Source organism: Myotis nattereri, assembly GCF_964212035.1.
Source record: "Myotis nattereri genome assembly, chromosome: 2".
Classification (NCBI taxonomy): Eukaryota; Metazoa; Chordata; class Mammalia; order Chiroptera; family Vespertilionidae; genus Myotis; species Myotis nattereri.
The window spans coordinates 58,444,052-58,458,570 of NC_138076.1; the positions used below are offsets into that span (position 1 = coordinate 58,444,052).

The 14,519-nt window shown below is 37.1% G+C and overlaps 1 protein-coding gene across 5 annotated transcripts in view; it reads left to right on the forward strand.

Annotated features, from left to right (window-relative positions):
- MYCBP2 (MYC binding protein 2) overlaps positions 1-14,519 on the forward strand; it is a 310,493-nt gene that overhangs the window by 72,795 nt on the left and 223,179 nt on the right. For all 5 annotated transcript variants that reach the window (XM_081083308.1, XM_081083309.1, XM_081083312.1 and 2 more), the window contains exons 4-7: positions 3,537-3,690; positions 8,747-8,943; positions 13,258-13,500; positions 13,709-13,780. In XM_081083308.1, the coding sequence (XP_080939434.1) occupies positions 3,537-3,690; positions 8,747-8,943; positions 13,258-13,500; positions 13,709-13,780 (666 nt within the window). The remainder of the gene's footprint in view (positions 1-3,536; positions 3,691-8,746; positions 8,944-13,257; positions 13,501-13,708; positions 13,781-14,519) is intronic.

The window sequence follows — 14,519 nt, forward strand, 5'->3', positions numbered from 1 at the left end:
TCTCCCTCTAAAATCAATAAAAATATTTAAAAAAGAAAAAAAAAGTGTAAAGTGCAATTTCAAAGTTCATCTATACCAGTGGTTGGCAAACTGCGGCTCACAAGCCACATGCGGCTCTTTGGCCCCTTGAGTGTGGCTCTTCCACAAATTGCCATGTGCGGGCACGCACGTACAGTGTAATTGAAATTTCCTGGCCCGTGTGCAGAAGTTGGTATTTTGTGGAAGGGCCACACTCAAGGGACCAAAGAGCTGCATGTGGCTCGCGAGCCGCAGTTTGCCAACCACTGATCGATACTAATAATAGACAAATATGTAAATTGACCATCCCTAAAGAAAGTTGTTATTTTTTCGTGGTGAAGGGACTGGAGTCCATGTTGATGAAAATAGCTTGGTGGCTGCGGCAGCCAGCAGTGGCAGCAGCAGCGGGGTGATGGGGGTGGCGTCGTCTTCTTTTTTTTTTTTTTTTTTTGATTACACAATTTTTGTTGGCTATTGCTTTTTTTTTTTAAATTAAATCTTTATTGTTCAGATTATTACATTTTTCCCCCCCATAACTCCCCTCCTCCCAGTTCCTGCCCCACCCTCCGCCCTCACTCCCCACCCACTGTCCTCATCCATAGGTGTACGATTTTTGTCCAGTCTCTTCCCGCATCCCCCACACCCCTTTCCCCCCCAAGAATAGTCAGTCCATTCCCTTTCTATGTCCCTGATTCTATTATAATCACCAGTTCATTCTGTTCATCAGATTATTTATTCACTTGATTCTTAGATTCACTTGTTGATAGATGCATATTTGTTGTTCATAATTTGTATCTTTACCTTTTTCTTCCTCTTCCTCTTCTTAAAGGATACCTTTCAGCATTTCATATAATCCTGGTTTGGTGGTGATGAACTCCTTTAGCTTTTCCTTATCTGTGAAGCTCTTTATCTGACCTTCAATTCTGAATGATAGCTTTGCTGGATAAAGTAATCTTGGTTGTAGGTTCTTGGTATTCATCACTTTGAATATTTCTTGCCACTCCCTTCTGGACTGCAAAGTTTCTGTTGAGAAATCAGCTGACAGTCGTATGGGTATTCCCTTGTAGGTAACTGAGTTTCTTTCTCTTGCTGTTTTTAAGATTCTCTCTTTGTCTTTTGCTCTTGGCATTTTAATGATGATGTGTCTTGGTGTGGTCCTCTTTGGATTCCTTTTGTTTGGGGTTCTCCGCGCTTCTTGGACCTGTAAGTCCATTTCTTTCACCAGGTGAGGGAAGTTTTCTGTCATTATTTCTTCAAATAGGTTTTCAATATCTTGCTCTCTCTCATCTTCTGGCACCCCTATAATTCTGATGTTGGTACGCTTGAAGCTGTCCCAGAGGCTCCTTACACTATCCTCGCATTTTTGGATTCTTTTTTCATTTTGCTTTTCTGGTTGGGTGTTTTTTGCTTCCTCGCATTTCAAATCATTGACTTGATTCTTGCGCTCCTCTGGTCTGCTGTCGGGAGTCTGTATAATATTCATTATTTCAGTCCGTGGATGCTTAATTTCTAGTTGGTTCCCCAACATAACATCGAGGGTCTCATTAGTTTTCTTGTAGATCTCATTAAGTTTACCGGTGGCTTCTAAACAGTTCTTGAGAGACCTTAAAAGTGTGGTTCTGAACTCTATATCTTCCATTGACAATTTTGTCCTGTTTCTTTGTCTCCACATTTTGTTATGCTTTCTTGGTGCACCTAGTGGTCTTTGTGCACAGTCTTGTAGTTAAGCCTTGATTGTTGTGGCTAATACCAGGGAGGGTTTGATCTCCAAGCCAAGTGGCTGTGAGAATCAGCTGTGTCTGCAGTGAGAGAACTTCTGTCCTCTAGGGAGGTGCTAATCTAGCCTTTGCCTGAGGCTATCCGGCAAATGCCTCTGTGCAGGGCTTGGGCAGGGCGGGTCACACAGGATCAACAGGGTGGACCGGAGAGAGCAGTTATGGCGGCTCTCAGTCCTGTCCCCAGGGGCTCTGCCTCTCTGAGTCCCAGCGACTGCTGCAAACCTCGGAGAGAAAGCTGCACTCGCTCTGACCGAAGCCAGACAGTCCCGCTTCTCCCGTTTGAGTCTGGGTCCCTAAAGACTCGCCTGTATCTGGAGCTCAGAGTCTGCGACTCCCTCCCGATTGAAAACGCCAACCGCGCTCTCCGCCGCCAGCCTGCTCCGCGCACTCCGCTCCTCAGAATTTGACTTCAGCACTGCGCCTCCTCTGAGTGTCCATATGCGTTTCTCTTTCCTCCTAGTTGTAGGACTTCCACTCAGCCAGCGTTCCTGTGGTTCTGGGTGATGTCCGTTCCGCCTTTTAGTTTCACTTTTGAAGTAGTTGTTCAAGGCAGCAAACTCCGGCGTTAACCTATGCCGCCATCTTGGTTCTTCCTCCCCAAGAGATTATCGTGTCTTCTTCTGATCAGCCCGGTTGCCTCCCGCAGAGAGAGGCCAGTTGCAGCTAAGCTGTCAGTAGGACAACCCCTGAGGGCTCCCGGACTATAATTTTGTGCACTGAGTCTCTAGTGTGTGTGTGTGTGTGTGTGTGTGTGTGTGTGTGCGCGCGCGCGTGCGTATATATATATATATATATATATATGTATATATATATATGTATGTGTATATATATGTATGTATATATTAATATGTATGAATTAATGCACACATCTCAGTAGAGAGAATACTCTTCTATTGTTATATCTAATGGTATTAATGCTTTGATAAATTTATACTCATTGTTCTTACTTTAACTTTTTATGTTACTTCTCCAAATAACTTAACACCTGAAAATATCATATATCTGGCATTAACTGAGAAGTGGAATTTCATTATCTGTTGGTATATCAGTCTGAAGCTACCTCCTTATACTAGTTCATCACATTTCTAATTCTTTAGTTACTGCCTTATTTATCTTTGGCTAGATCTTGATAAGGAATAATAAGATAAAGTACAAGTAGTAGTGATACTTTAGCTAGGCAGTTTTAAATTCTTTTCAGGATAAAACCTAAAAGAAGAAGGGACACTGTCTATAAGTAATAATATGACAATTGTGCCATAATAGGATAGGTTAAGGTGAAAAACTCCTACTTTTATCTTTTCACCATGTATGCTTTGTTGACTTTTTTTTCTGGCTCTAAGTAGCAATTAACATGATTATGAACAAAAAGAATGCCGATTTGCTTGAGTATAGCCAAATGAACTTTGTAAATTAATAGTTTATTTTTTCTGAGTGAATGCATTCTATAGTACTTAATTCACTGTTACGAACAGTTTTCATGATATTTTATTATGGCTTCATTCTAAAATTGCTTTTTAAACAGTGTCACTATTTTTTAACCATCCATGTAACTGAATGGTTTTTTAAACCTAAATCTTAAAATTAAACATATTGGGTCTTCCTTTTTTTTTTTTAAAAAAAAAAAGTGTTTCTTTTTGCTTTTTAAATATTGCAGCATTAATAATTTGCTTTGGAAGTAAGCTGTTCCTATTAAACTGTCTGGTTATAAGGTATACTCTTTTTTTTTTTCATCTTAAATAGATCATTGAGGTGGGACTTTGTGAAGTTTTTGAACTGATCAAGGAGACACGATTTTCTCATCCATCCCTGTGCCTCAGGAGTCTCCAAGCCCTGCTGAACGTGCTTCAGGGTCAGCAGCCAGAAGGCCTCCAGTCAGAGCCACCAGAGGTCCTAGGTAAGAACTCAGGGGCATTGAAGTCTTTAATGTAAAGAGTTTCTCCTGAAGCACATACAGCAACCTGTAATGCAGTCTTTGTTTAATTATGGTATTGAAACAGCAGGGATATAAATTTTAAGGTATTTTGCTATATTCTACCATAGTTATGGTTCAAGAGTTACAGTTCATGTACAGACAGACATATTTTTATTATTCTGATGATAAATAGCAAAACATAAATCCTTGGTACCCAGAAGTAATCCTCAAGCTTTATAGTCGCTATTAACTTAAATTATTCTTATTCAACTTTTGGCCAAAATATCTAGTACTGACTTCTTCTAACTTTATATGTTGCTCTGGACAATTAAAAAGAAAAACAGGACAAATGCTACCAACCCAAACAGCGCAATATGTTTCTAAACAAAGGGCTTTTAAAAAAATTCATAATAGGTAAAAGTATAGTTTTGTTATAAAGCTTCTAAATTAGTAGCAACTTCTATTAAATAAAAATCTTTGCTTTCTTTTAAAGTGTATTAGAATTCTATAAATACTTGCTTACATGCCATTGACTTAGGAGTTCTTAAGAAATAGAAATAGAGATGGATACCTAATTTTGAAAATGGTAATTGCTTTTCTCTGAAGCTATCCATCCCTTTGAAGAGTTTGCATTTTTTTTAAATCTCAAGCATCAGCATGTATCAGTCACATGGGCCCTATCTGTGGAATTTCTGGTTTTCTAGATTTGGAGCGGGACCCAGGAATTTGCATTTGGAATAGTTTTTAGCTGATGCGAATACTCCCAGTCTGGGGATCACACTGCTGATCTGGACTAGAGTTTGATCCTTCTTCTTTACTTGACTGTTTGGATTTCATTAGATCTACATGTGAGAAGTAATTTCATGAACCTAATTACATGTCAGATTATTCTTTTTCGGTCATATATGATGATTAGTTTTTCTAATTGATGTTTGTTGTTTTATTTTAGTGGGGGAAGGGAATGCTGGCTATGAAAGCAAGCTGAGGATTTTTTAAACAATAGCCATCCCCAACCACCCCCGGCTTCCCACCCCATGTTATTAAATGCTACTACCAAATAAAAGCTGTGATGCTTGTTGGTTATTAACATGGTAGCACAAGTATTACTGTTGTAATGCACTATTTGACTTCATGGCATTTTACTGAAGAATTTATTGATTAATTGATTAATTTTACTTAAGAATATTTTACTAGTTATTCTTAGCTATGGTTTGTCAATTAACAAATTGAAATATTAAAAATATCCACTAACACCTGTATATCCTATTTCTTACTTTGAACAACATGATAGTCATTCTTCTTCTAGACCATTTACCATTCTGTTGTCTTTTATCAGTTGTTACATACTTTTTTCTGTATCCAGCCTATACCTAAATACTCCCTTTCGTTTATTATTTTAAAAATAGATCTTGTTCGTAATACTGAGTTTTGAAATTATAATGTGTGCTTTAGCTAAATCATCTTCCATCAAAACTTTCATCTGATTAATTTGTTTGCCTTTATTTTCTTGTTAACCTTTGTTCTCTCTTCTGTCCTTTTTTTTTTTAAATACTTTAATACTTATTCTTCCACATGTATTTTAGGATTCATTTAAAAGGAAAAACCATTTTTGGTATTAAATTAAATTTATAACTTAAATTTAGGATTGACATTTGATGATACAATATCTATTGAGGAAATATTTTTACTTGTTACATTATCTCCTGTATTTTAAAAAATTACATTGCTGGATTTGATTTGCTAGTCTCTTCTATCCTTTAAGTGCTTCTTTCTGATTACTACTTTGACTTATTTTTCTTTTGAAGGATTTATGATCACTTCATATATTTTATTTTGTTTTATTAGATCAAAGATGTAAGTAATTTGTTTTTTTTAAACTAAATTTATATTGAAATCTGCCTGCTTTTTTCTTTTGCTCTAATATAACCACATTAGTTATACTTTTTTTCTATTTTGGTATATTTCATGAAATGTATGTATATGTTTCACTTTTGCTATTGGAATAGCTTGATGATTATTATACACTAAGTTTCTTTTTTTTTTTAAATGGATTTTGGTTTACAAATTGTATAGTTAAAAAAATATTCCTTTATATCTATACTTCTGTTCAATTTCAGGTTATAATATATGTTCTCAAGTAGTTACTTAAATGTAATAGCACCTCCTATGTTCTGTGCTAAGAGCTATCATTCAAGGGTAATCAATCCAGACATTGTTATTGCTGTTATGGGACTTAGCATCAGATAGTTGGACACATATATGATTTCAAATGTGGAGTAGCATAGGAGAAAGCAGAGGGAATTCTTAGAGTCTATAACAGACTTCCCTCAAGATGTGGCATTTGAGATTTAAAGGGTAAGTAGGAAGCAATTAACTAAGTTTCTAGGCAGAAAGGACAGCATGCGGGAAGGCTCTGAGACAGGAAGGAAAATGACTAAAAAGAGAGACAGCTTTGTCAGAGGTGAGGAAAAAGTCAGGGACTAGATCATGTGGAGTTTGATAGGCCATGTTAAAGGAGTCTGATTAGTGCTCAAGGAGGAATGGAAAATTACCCTGTATTTTCTTATGCTTTAAAACATTATTTTATATCACTTACACTGTTTCCTTTCACTTGAATCTAACATTTTGATGACAGAAGCATTCTTTGTCTTGTTTGCCAATGTACTATGCTAACCTTGAATAGTTCCTGATGTATAGGAAGAATTCAGCAAGTATTTACTGAATAATTAAAAGATTAATGGGCCGAAAGATAATAATAGAAGGAAGGAAGGACAAAGGATGGAAAGAAGGATAGATGAAAGGATGGAGGAAAGGAAGGATAGTTGGAGGGAAAGGTGGAGGGAAGGCAAAGGGGAAGGTTAGATGGAAAACGGAAACACAAGTGAAGAAAGGGATGGAGACTAGAAAGAAGGAAGAGGAGCAAAAGGAATTAACAAAGAAGAGAATGGATACTAAGTGAAAAACCAGATTTTTGGTTTGAAAATTCTTTTTGGCTATAAAGAGGAAAAAGTGAATGGTAGGAGCTAAAATTTATGAATACTTTTTAGTAGTCTGATTAAGAGATGAAGATAGGCCCTAACCAGTTTGGCTCAGTGGATAGAGCATCAGCCTGCGGACTAAAGGGTCCCAGGTTCGATTCCAGTCAAGGGCATGTACCTTGGTTGCGAGCACATCCCCAGTAGGGAGTGTGCAGGAGGCAGCTGATTAATGTTTCTCTCTCATTGATGTTTCTAACTCTATCCCTCTCCCTTCCTCTCTGTAAAAAATCAATAAAATATATTTTTTAAAAAAAGAGATGAAGATAGCATGAGTTGGGAAGATAGTAATGAGATAGAAAAGTAGAGGAATTAATTAGGAAGCAAAATTGGCAGGACTTAATTAAGGATTAGGTATGGATGATGAGTAATAGAGGAAGCCTAGATTTCCATGAGTTAGCAAAACCCCCCTAACCCTCCAAAAAAACAAACTGAATTGCTTTGTAATTTTAAGAGAATTGTGATACATTAATTCTCTTTTTCTCGTTCTCCTTCTTCCATCCCCTTTCCTTCTCCCTCTCTTTATCTTTCTCAGTTTTTCTGTCTTTTTCTGACTGAGTAGTCACTCTTTAAAGATTTTCAAATTCCCCTTCCCTTCTAGAGAAGAGGTATCCAGAAGTCTGTTGATTAAATCTTGGGCAGAGTTGTTCAGGGAATTTTGTGTGGAGACTTCTGATAGCCATAGAACATTCATGTGTTATTTTTCCATCTTTGCCACTAAATGGATTTATAATTTAGGAGAATCTTTTAACCTCCCTGTGCTTCCATTTTCATTACTAATCAAAGGAGGAGGACATCGGGTTTTTTGGATTGGAGGTTTTTCTAGGGTATAAAATGAATTACACATCACCTCTGTAAGTGTGAACTGCTATGTTAGCAATAAAGGTAGTCTATATATATAAAAAGCCAGCGACCAGAATGATGTAACGACCAGAACAACTGGTTGCTGTGATGCCCACTGCAGCCAGCAAACCGGCTGGATGGGGTGACTGGCCAGCCAACCTCCCGTGGCCCCTCCCCCAAGTCTGCCCGGCCCCTGATCACCCGGCCCCCACCCCCTATGGGGGTGGGGCCAGCTGGCCAACCTCCTACAGCTCCTATCCCTGCCCAGCCCCACCCCAGATCAGCCCCCATACCCAAATCAGGGGCAGGCCTAGCTGGCCAACCACCTGTGGCCCCTCCCCCTGGCCAGCCCCGCCCCATGGGGCTCTCACCACCCTGATTGGCCTGCGGCCCTCCCCCGAGTGAGCTCTGCCCCCAGTTGGCCCCCGATCAGGGGCAGGGCTGGCTGGCCAACTACCCATAGCCCCATCTCATGGTTGGCCCTGCCCCCAATCAGCCTCCCCACCCCAATCAGGGGCGGGTGCCACCAGCTAATTGCCCACGGCCCCTCCCCCCAGCTGGCCAAGCCCTGATTGGGCCCCGATCTGGGCGGGCCGGCTGGCCAACCTCCCACCGTCTCCTCCTCCAGATAGGCCCAGCCTGATCCACGCCGGTTGGGGCTGGGCCAGCTGGCCCCCCCACCTGTGCACAAATTCATGCACTGGGCCTCTGGTTTTATAATAAAGTAAATTACAGCACATATTTTATGTATTCTGTTGTTTTGCAAATAAATACATAATTTTCTGTGCACTTAACATTTTAAGAAGCTCGTATTTTTCCCTTAAAGGTAAAATCAGTGCAATAAATAGTCTATTACTTAATAGGATGTTTCTGGCATATGTGAATGCCTCAAGGAAAGTTTCTTATAAATTACCTTGGATACATTCCATGACTTTATTGATAAAAATGAGGAACTGAACTAATGTTTTCTAAGGTCCTCTGTATATAAATCTTCTAACTTCTTTGAAAAAAAGGATAACTAGAAGGAACTAATGCAAAATAAGTATTCAAGCTGCCTTAAATTTTTTTTTTGTAATGAGGCAAAGGTAAAAATAAATAAACATATGCATATAATGTTCTGTCCATTGAGTGAATATAATTGAATTCTATTTTATCTACAGAGTCTCTCTTCCAGCTCCTTTTGGAAATCACTGTTCGAAGTACTGGCATGAATGACAGCACAGGACAGTCTCTGACAGCACTTTCCTGTGCTTGCCTCTTTAGTCTGGTGGCTTCTTGGGGAGAAACAGGAAGGACACTTCAGGCCATCTCTGCTATCCTCACCAACAATGGCAGCCATGCTTGCCAAACTATTCAGGTATTTCATATTTATAGCTGCTTTGAAAATGATAAGATGCTGAATTCATCTTGATTTCTATCAGTAGGAGTTCCTGATTTTTCTCAGTCTGTGTAATAGTTTGATCTGTCCAAAGTTGATATATAAGTAATGTATCATATTCAAGCTAAGCTACATGTGTGTTTAACTCTGTAGCATTAAAGGTAATAAATGAAATTTGGCAAAAATGCAAATCTTGAGCTTAGTTTTGTGTCAGCACCACAGCCTTATCTTTCTCTGCGGCATCATGCTCTCCAACCTCTCCCACCTCTCTTGCCCTAAATTTTCAAATATGGAATTTCTTCATAGTTTCCAAACATCTTTTCTCTGTTTAAAGAAAAAGATATGGTATTATTCTACTATATTTTTGATCGGTTGATTGTAGTTTTTCATGATTTGTTTCTGAGCTACTTTAACTTGCATAATACATTTTAAGCTTTTAATATTTATGGAATAAACTTTTTGTCATTGTTAATGGTGGGAACTATCATCCTAATATGTAAAGTTGATTTAATTATTTTGGATGGTTTTGGAAATTGAGTAAGAAGTTACTACTTTTCTCTGGCCCCTTGGATAAGCTCCAGAACACATGGAAAGGCGACCTCCGTCTGTTTTAAGCAGGCCAAAGATAGCAAAAGGAGTACAATGGGTCGTTTCTGGGACTTCTCAGTGATATGGAACTCTCCTTATCAAACATGGGTTGTGCCCTTACTTTAATTTTCTATCCTTACTCTTTTCCTCTTTCTGTCCTGCCTGAAATCCTCTTTTCCCTCTTTATGATCCTTCATTTTTGTTGTTAATCCTCACCTGAGGATATTTTTCCATTAATTTTTAGAGAGAGTGGAAGGGACAGGGAGAGACAGAGAGAGAAACATCGATGTGAGACACATCATCGGTTGCCTCCCATACAGTCACTCTGGCCAGGGCCAGAGATCAAACCTACAAACGAGGTACGTGCCCTTGATCAGAATCTGAACCCTTGACCCTTCAGTTTGCAGGTCAACACTCTATCCACTGAGCCAAACCAGCTAGGGTTATCCTGAATTATTTTGAAGTTCCTCTATGCAGTGTTTTTCAAAATATGTTCTGCTGCTGTGCTTTAAGAGTTTGGCAAAAATTTTAATATAAATATATACTGAAAATGTATAAATACTTCTTAAATTTTAATAAAATAACAAACATTCTGATATCATATACAAAATTTTAAAAGTATAGTGAACATAAACACATGAGCTTATTAGGCATCCATGTGATGTGTGTGTGTGTGTGTGTTTTGTTTTTGTTTTTTTTTGACCAGGATATGAGGTGAGATTTAAATGATGAGTTAAAAATGAGACACTCCAGAGGCAGGAGGTGTTAGTGTTGGGGGTATGGAGAGAATATTCTTGGTATCACTGTGCTATGGCATGGAGGTAAGAATAAGAGTGGAATGTTGAAGATTGAAAAGCATTTAGTATAGTTGTAATATAGAAGATCAGGTTGAAGAGATCCTCAGAAAATAAGAGAAAGAGAAGGGAGGTGTGGAGGAGAGACAGCGAAAAGGGGTGGGTAGAGGGGGGAGGAGAGGAGAGAGAATTGGTGAGTGGGAGAGAGGGGGAGAGATGTGTAACATAAAATAAAATTAGAGGATCCAACTAGGAAATCCAATATCTAGGTATCCAGCAGAGAGGAAGAAATTACCTCAGAAAATTTACAAAGAAAACTTATTCACCACAAATATAAACATTTCATATTGACAAAAAAAAAAAAAAAATGCACTGAGTGCCTAATACAATGAATGAAAAAGGCTCACACTAGACATACCTTTACAAAATCAGAACAGTGGTAATAAAGAGATGATAAAACTTTCAGAAAGCAAAAAGACAGGTTGTGTACCAAAAAGATCAAGCAGAATGGCCTTGCACTTCTCAGAAGCAACACTGACATAGAAAATAGCAGAACAGTGCCTTTAATGAGAGGGAGGTGGGGAAATGATGTTCACCATCCCTAGCTCAATCATCGGTCATGTTTGGGGAAAGATAATGATGCATTCAAACATGCTAGGTATGCAACAATATTTACTTTTATGTTTGCTACTGTCCTTAGTCTCTACTAAAGCAGGGGAAAAATGGAAATGATGTTTTATTTTATTGAGAGGAGTATGGGTAACACTTAAAGATAGTTATAGAGATAACTTAGCATATGCAAAAATGGGTCAGTTGTTGACTGGACAAAACAAAGAAAAATTATGTAAGGTGAGAAATATATGTTTTATAATTTGACTTAGTTCTTGAATATGATTACACATTCATAATAAAGTGACCTCTGTATACTGATTTAACCAGAAATTATTAACCCATTGTACACCATAAGCGTCTATTGACGCAAGCGGCGGACCTTCCCCACACGCCACATGCGTCTATTAAAAAAAAATAAAAAAATCTTTTCCCTAAGTGGCAGCCTCGACTAACTTTAAATCATTTTTCCTGAGAATTTTCAGCTGAAAATATTCAAGAACACCCGAATTGTGAGTAATATATTTATTTTTATAATATTCATTGCAAATTGATTTTTAAAATTAAATTCAGAATATCTTGGCATGTGGGGATGGTTTCTATTTTGGATGCATGGTAGTTAACTGGTTAAGTAGCTCAATTTTGAGGATTAGGAAGGGGAGGGGCATCGTCTTTCATAGTAGACAGCAATAGAAATTATCTGAAACAAAAAGTAAAAATGGAAACTTTCATATGTTGTATGAATGAAACTCTAGTTTCATTGCAAGTGACAAGATTTCATTCTTTTTTATGGCTAAGTAATATTCCATTGTTTATATGTACTACATCTTTTCTATCCATTCATCTATTGATGAGCACTGAGGTTGCTTCCATATCTTGGCTATTGTAAAAAATGCTGCAGTGAATATTAGGGTGCATATATCATTTCAAATTAGTGTCTTCAGTTCCTTTGGATAAATACCAAGAAGTGTGATTGCTGGATTGTATGCTAGTCCTTTTTTTAAATATTTGAGGAACACCTCTATACTGTTTTCCATATGGCTGTACCAATTTACATTCTTACTAACAATGCACAATGGTTTCCTTTTTGCCATATCCTTGCCAACACTATTGTTAATTGTTTTTATGATGACAGTCATTCCCACAGTTGTGAGGTGATATCTCATTGTGGTTTTAATTTCCCTGACGATTAGTGATGTTGAGCATCTTTTCATGTATTTGTTGGTCATTTGTATATCTTCTTTGGAAAAATATCTATTTAGGTCCTCTGCTAATTTTTTTATCAGATTTTTTTTCTGTTTAATTGTATGGGTTCTTTATATATTTTGGATATCTGATATAGCATTTGCAAATATCTTTTCTCATTTACTAGGTTGCCTTTTCATTTTGTTGATGGTTTTCTTCACTATGCAAAGCTTTTTAGTTCCATATAGTCCCATTTGTTTATTCTTTTGCTTTTGTTCCCCTTGCCATAGGAGACAAATCCAAAAAAAATATTGCTAAGAATGATGTCAAAGAGTTTGTTGCTTATGCTTTTTTAGAATAATTTTTTGGTTTCACGTTGCATATCTTAGTCTTTAATCCCTTTTGAATTTATTTTTATATATGGTGTAAGGAAGTGGTCCTGTTTCATGTTTTTGTATGTGTCTGTTCAGTTTTGCCAACAACACTTATTGAAGAGACTTCCTTTTCCCCATTGTCTCCTGCTTCCTTTGTCATAGATTTATTGACCATGTAAACATGGTTTTATTTCTGGGCTCTCCATTCTGTTCCATTAATCCGTGTGTCTGTTTTTGTGCCAGCATCATACTGTTTTGGTTACTATAGCTTTGCAGTATAGTTTGAAATCAGGACATGTGATATCTTTAGCTTTGTTTTTCTTTCTCAAGATTGCTTTGGCTATTCAGGGTCTTTTGTGACTCTATATACATTTTAGGACTATTTGTTCTATTTCTGTGAAAAATGTCATTAGTATTTTGATAGGGATTTCATTGAATCTGTAGATTACTTGGATAGTATTGGCATTTTAACAATATTAATTCTAATCTATAAACAGTATATTTTTCCATTTGTTGTGTTGTCTTTAATTTCTTTTATTAGTGTCTAATAGTTTTCAGATTACAGGTCTTTAACATCATTGATTAAATTTATTCCTAGGTATTTTATTCTATTGCTGCAATTGTAACAATTTATTTTCTTATAAATGATTATACATGATTAAAGTGTCTTTATTTTGTCTGTTTTATGTTTGCCACATTTAACAATGTCTTTTTATGTTTTTTTTTCCTTCTCTTTTGTATAGGTGCCAACAATACTAAATTCACTACAGAGAAGTGTGCAGGCAGTGTTGGTGGGAAAAATTCAAATTCAGGACTGGTTTAGCAATGGCATTAAAAAAGCAGCTTTAATGCACAGGTGGCCATTAAAAGAAATATCTGTTGATGAAGATGATCAGTGTCTACTTCAGAATGATGGATTTTTTCTTTATCTGCTATGCAAGGATGGATTATACAAAATAGGCTCTGGATACAGTGGAACAGTTAGGGTAATGTGATTTCTTATAGTTCTTAATCATAACAAGTTATATCCACACTGATTTGTGTTCTGTTTGTTTCTAGCTTCATCTAATTTCGATATAATAGTATTTCTTTGAAAAATTACAGTGGAAACAAACGTGTTAAATATCATTCATCTATTTTTTATTGGTTATTAATGATGAAACTATTGGTAGACTAACTCTTGTTATTTTGCAGGGCCATATATATAATTCTACATCTCGCATCAGAAACAGAAAAGAAAAAAAGTCTTGGTTAGGGTATGCTCAGGTAGGAGAATATCAACAAAACTTTTCTTTCTTATTTTTTAAAAACGTGGTTTGTACTTGTTTAATCAATAAATAATATCGCTTCTATTTAAATAGACATGGTGTATTTTTAATAATATGTCTATAACAGTGGCATGGTATAGTGTAAAGAACTTGGCTTAGAATTCATTAAATGCCTACTTTTAGTTTTTGCCCTGCTTCTTACTAGCTATGTGACTTTGGTCAACTCAGTTAAATTATTTGATTGTCTGTGATTTTGCTGTGAAATGGGGATAAAATGTCTTCTGTTGGACTTCTCTTTTAAGTGAGCCTCTAGATAAAAATCAAAGACTGCCTTTATCATTACCAAATCTGCAATAGGAATATAGCTGTGACCTGAGGCCAAGTTAGAACTTCCTATAAACTCGTTTATTCTTCATCTAAACCAGTACCTTACAGGGAACAGTGTATGGTCTTTCCAGTAGATAGCTACCTACATAGAGGATCATGCAAAGTATCACCAAAGAGAAAAAAGAGCTGGGCCTATGTTGCTTTCTTAATGCTGCTGTCTTATCACCTGACTAACATGACCAGATGGGTGTCCACGATCAGATACATCACTCTTCCTTCTCTAGAGAGAAGCAAATAAACGATGCACAGAGGGGTCAGAAGTGTTGATTTCTATACTATCCCTACTTGAGAGGTGAAGCCAAAGTCCCTTGTGGAAGATAGAGAATAAAGATGTCCCTTGCCCAGCTCAC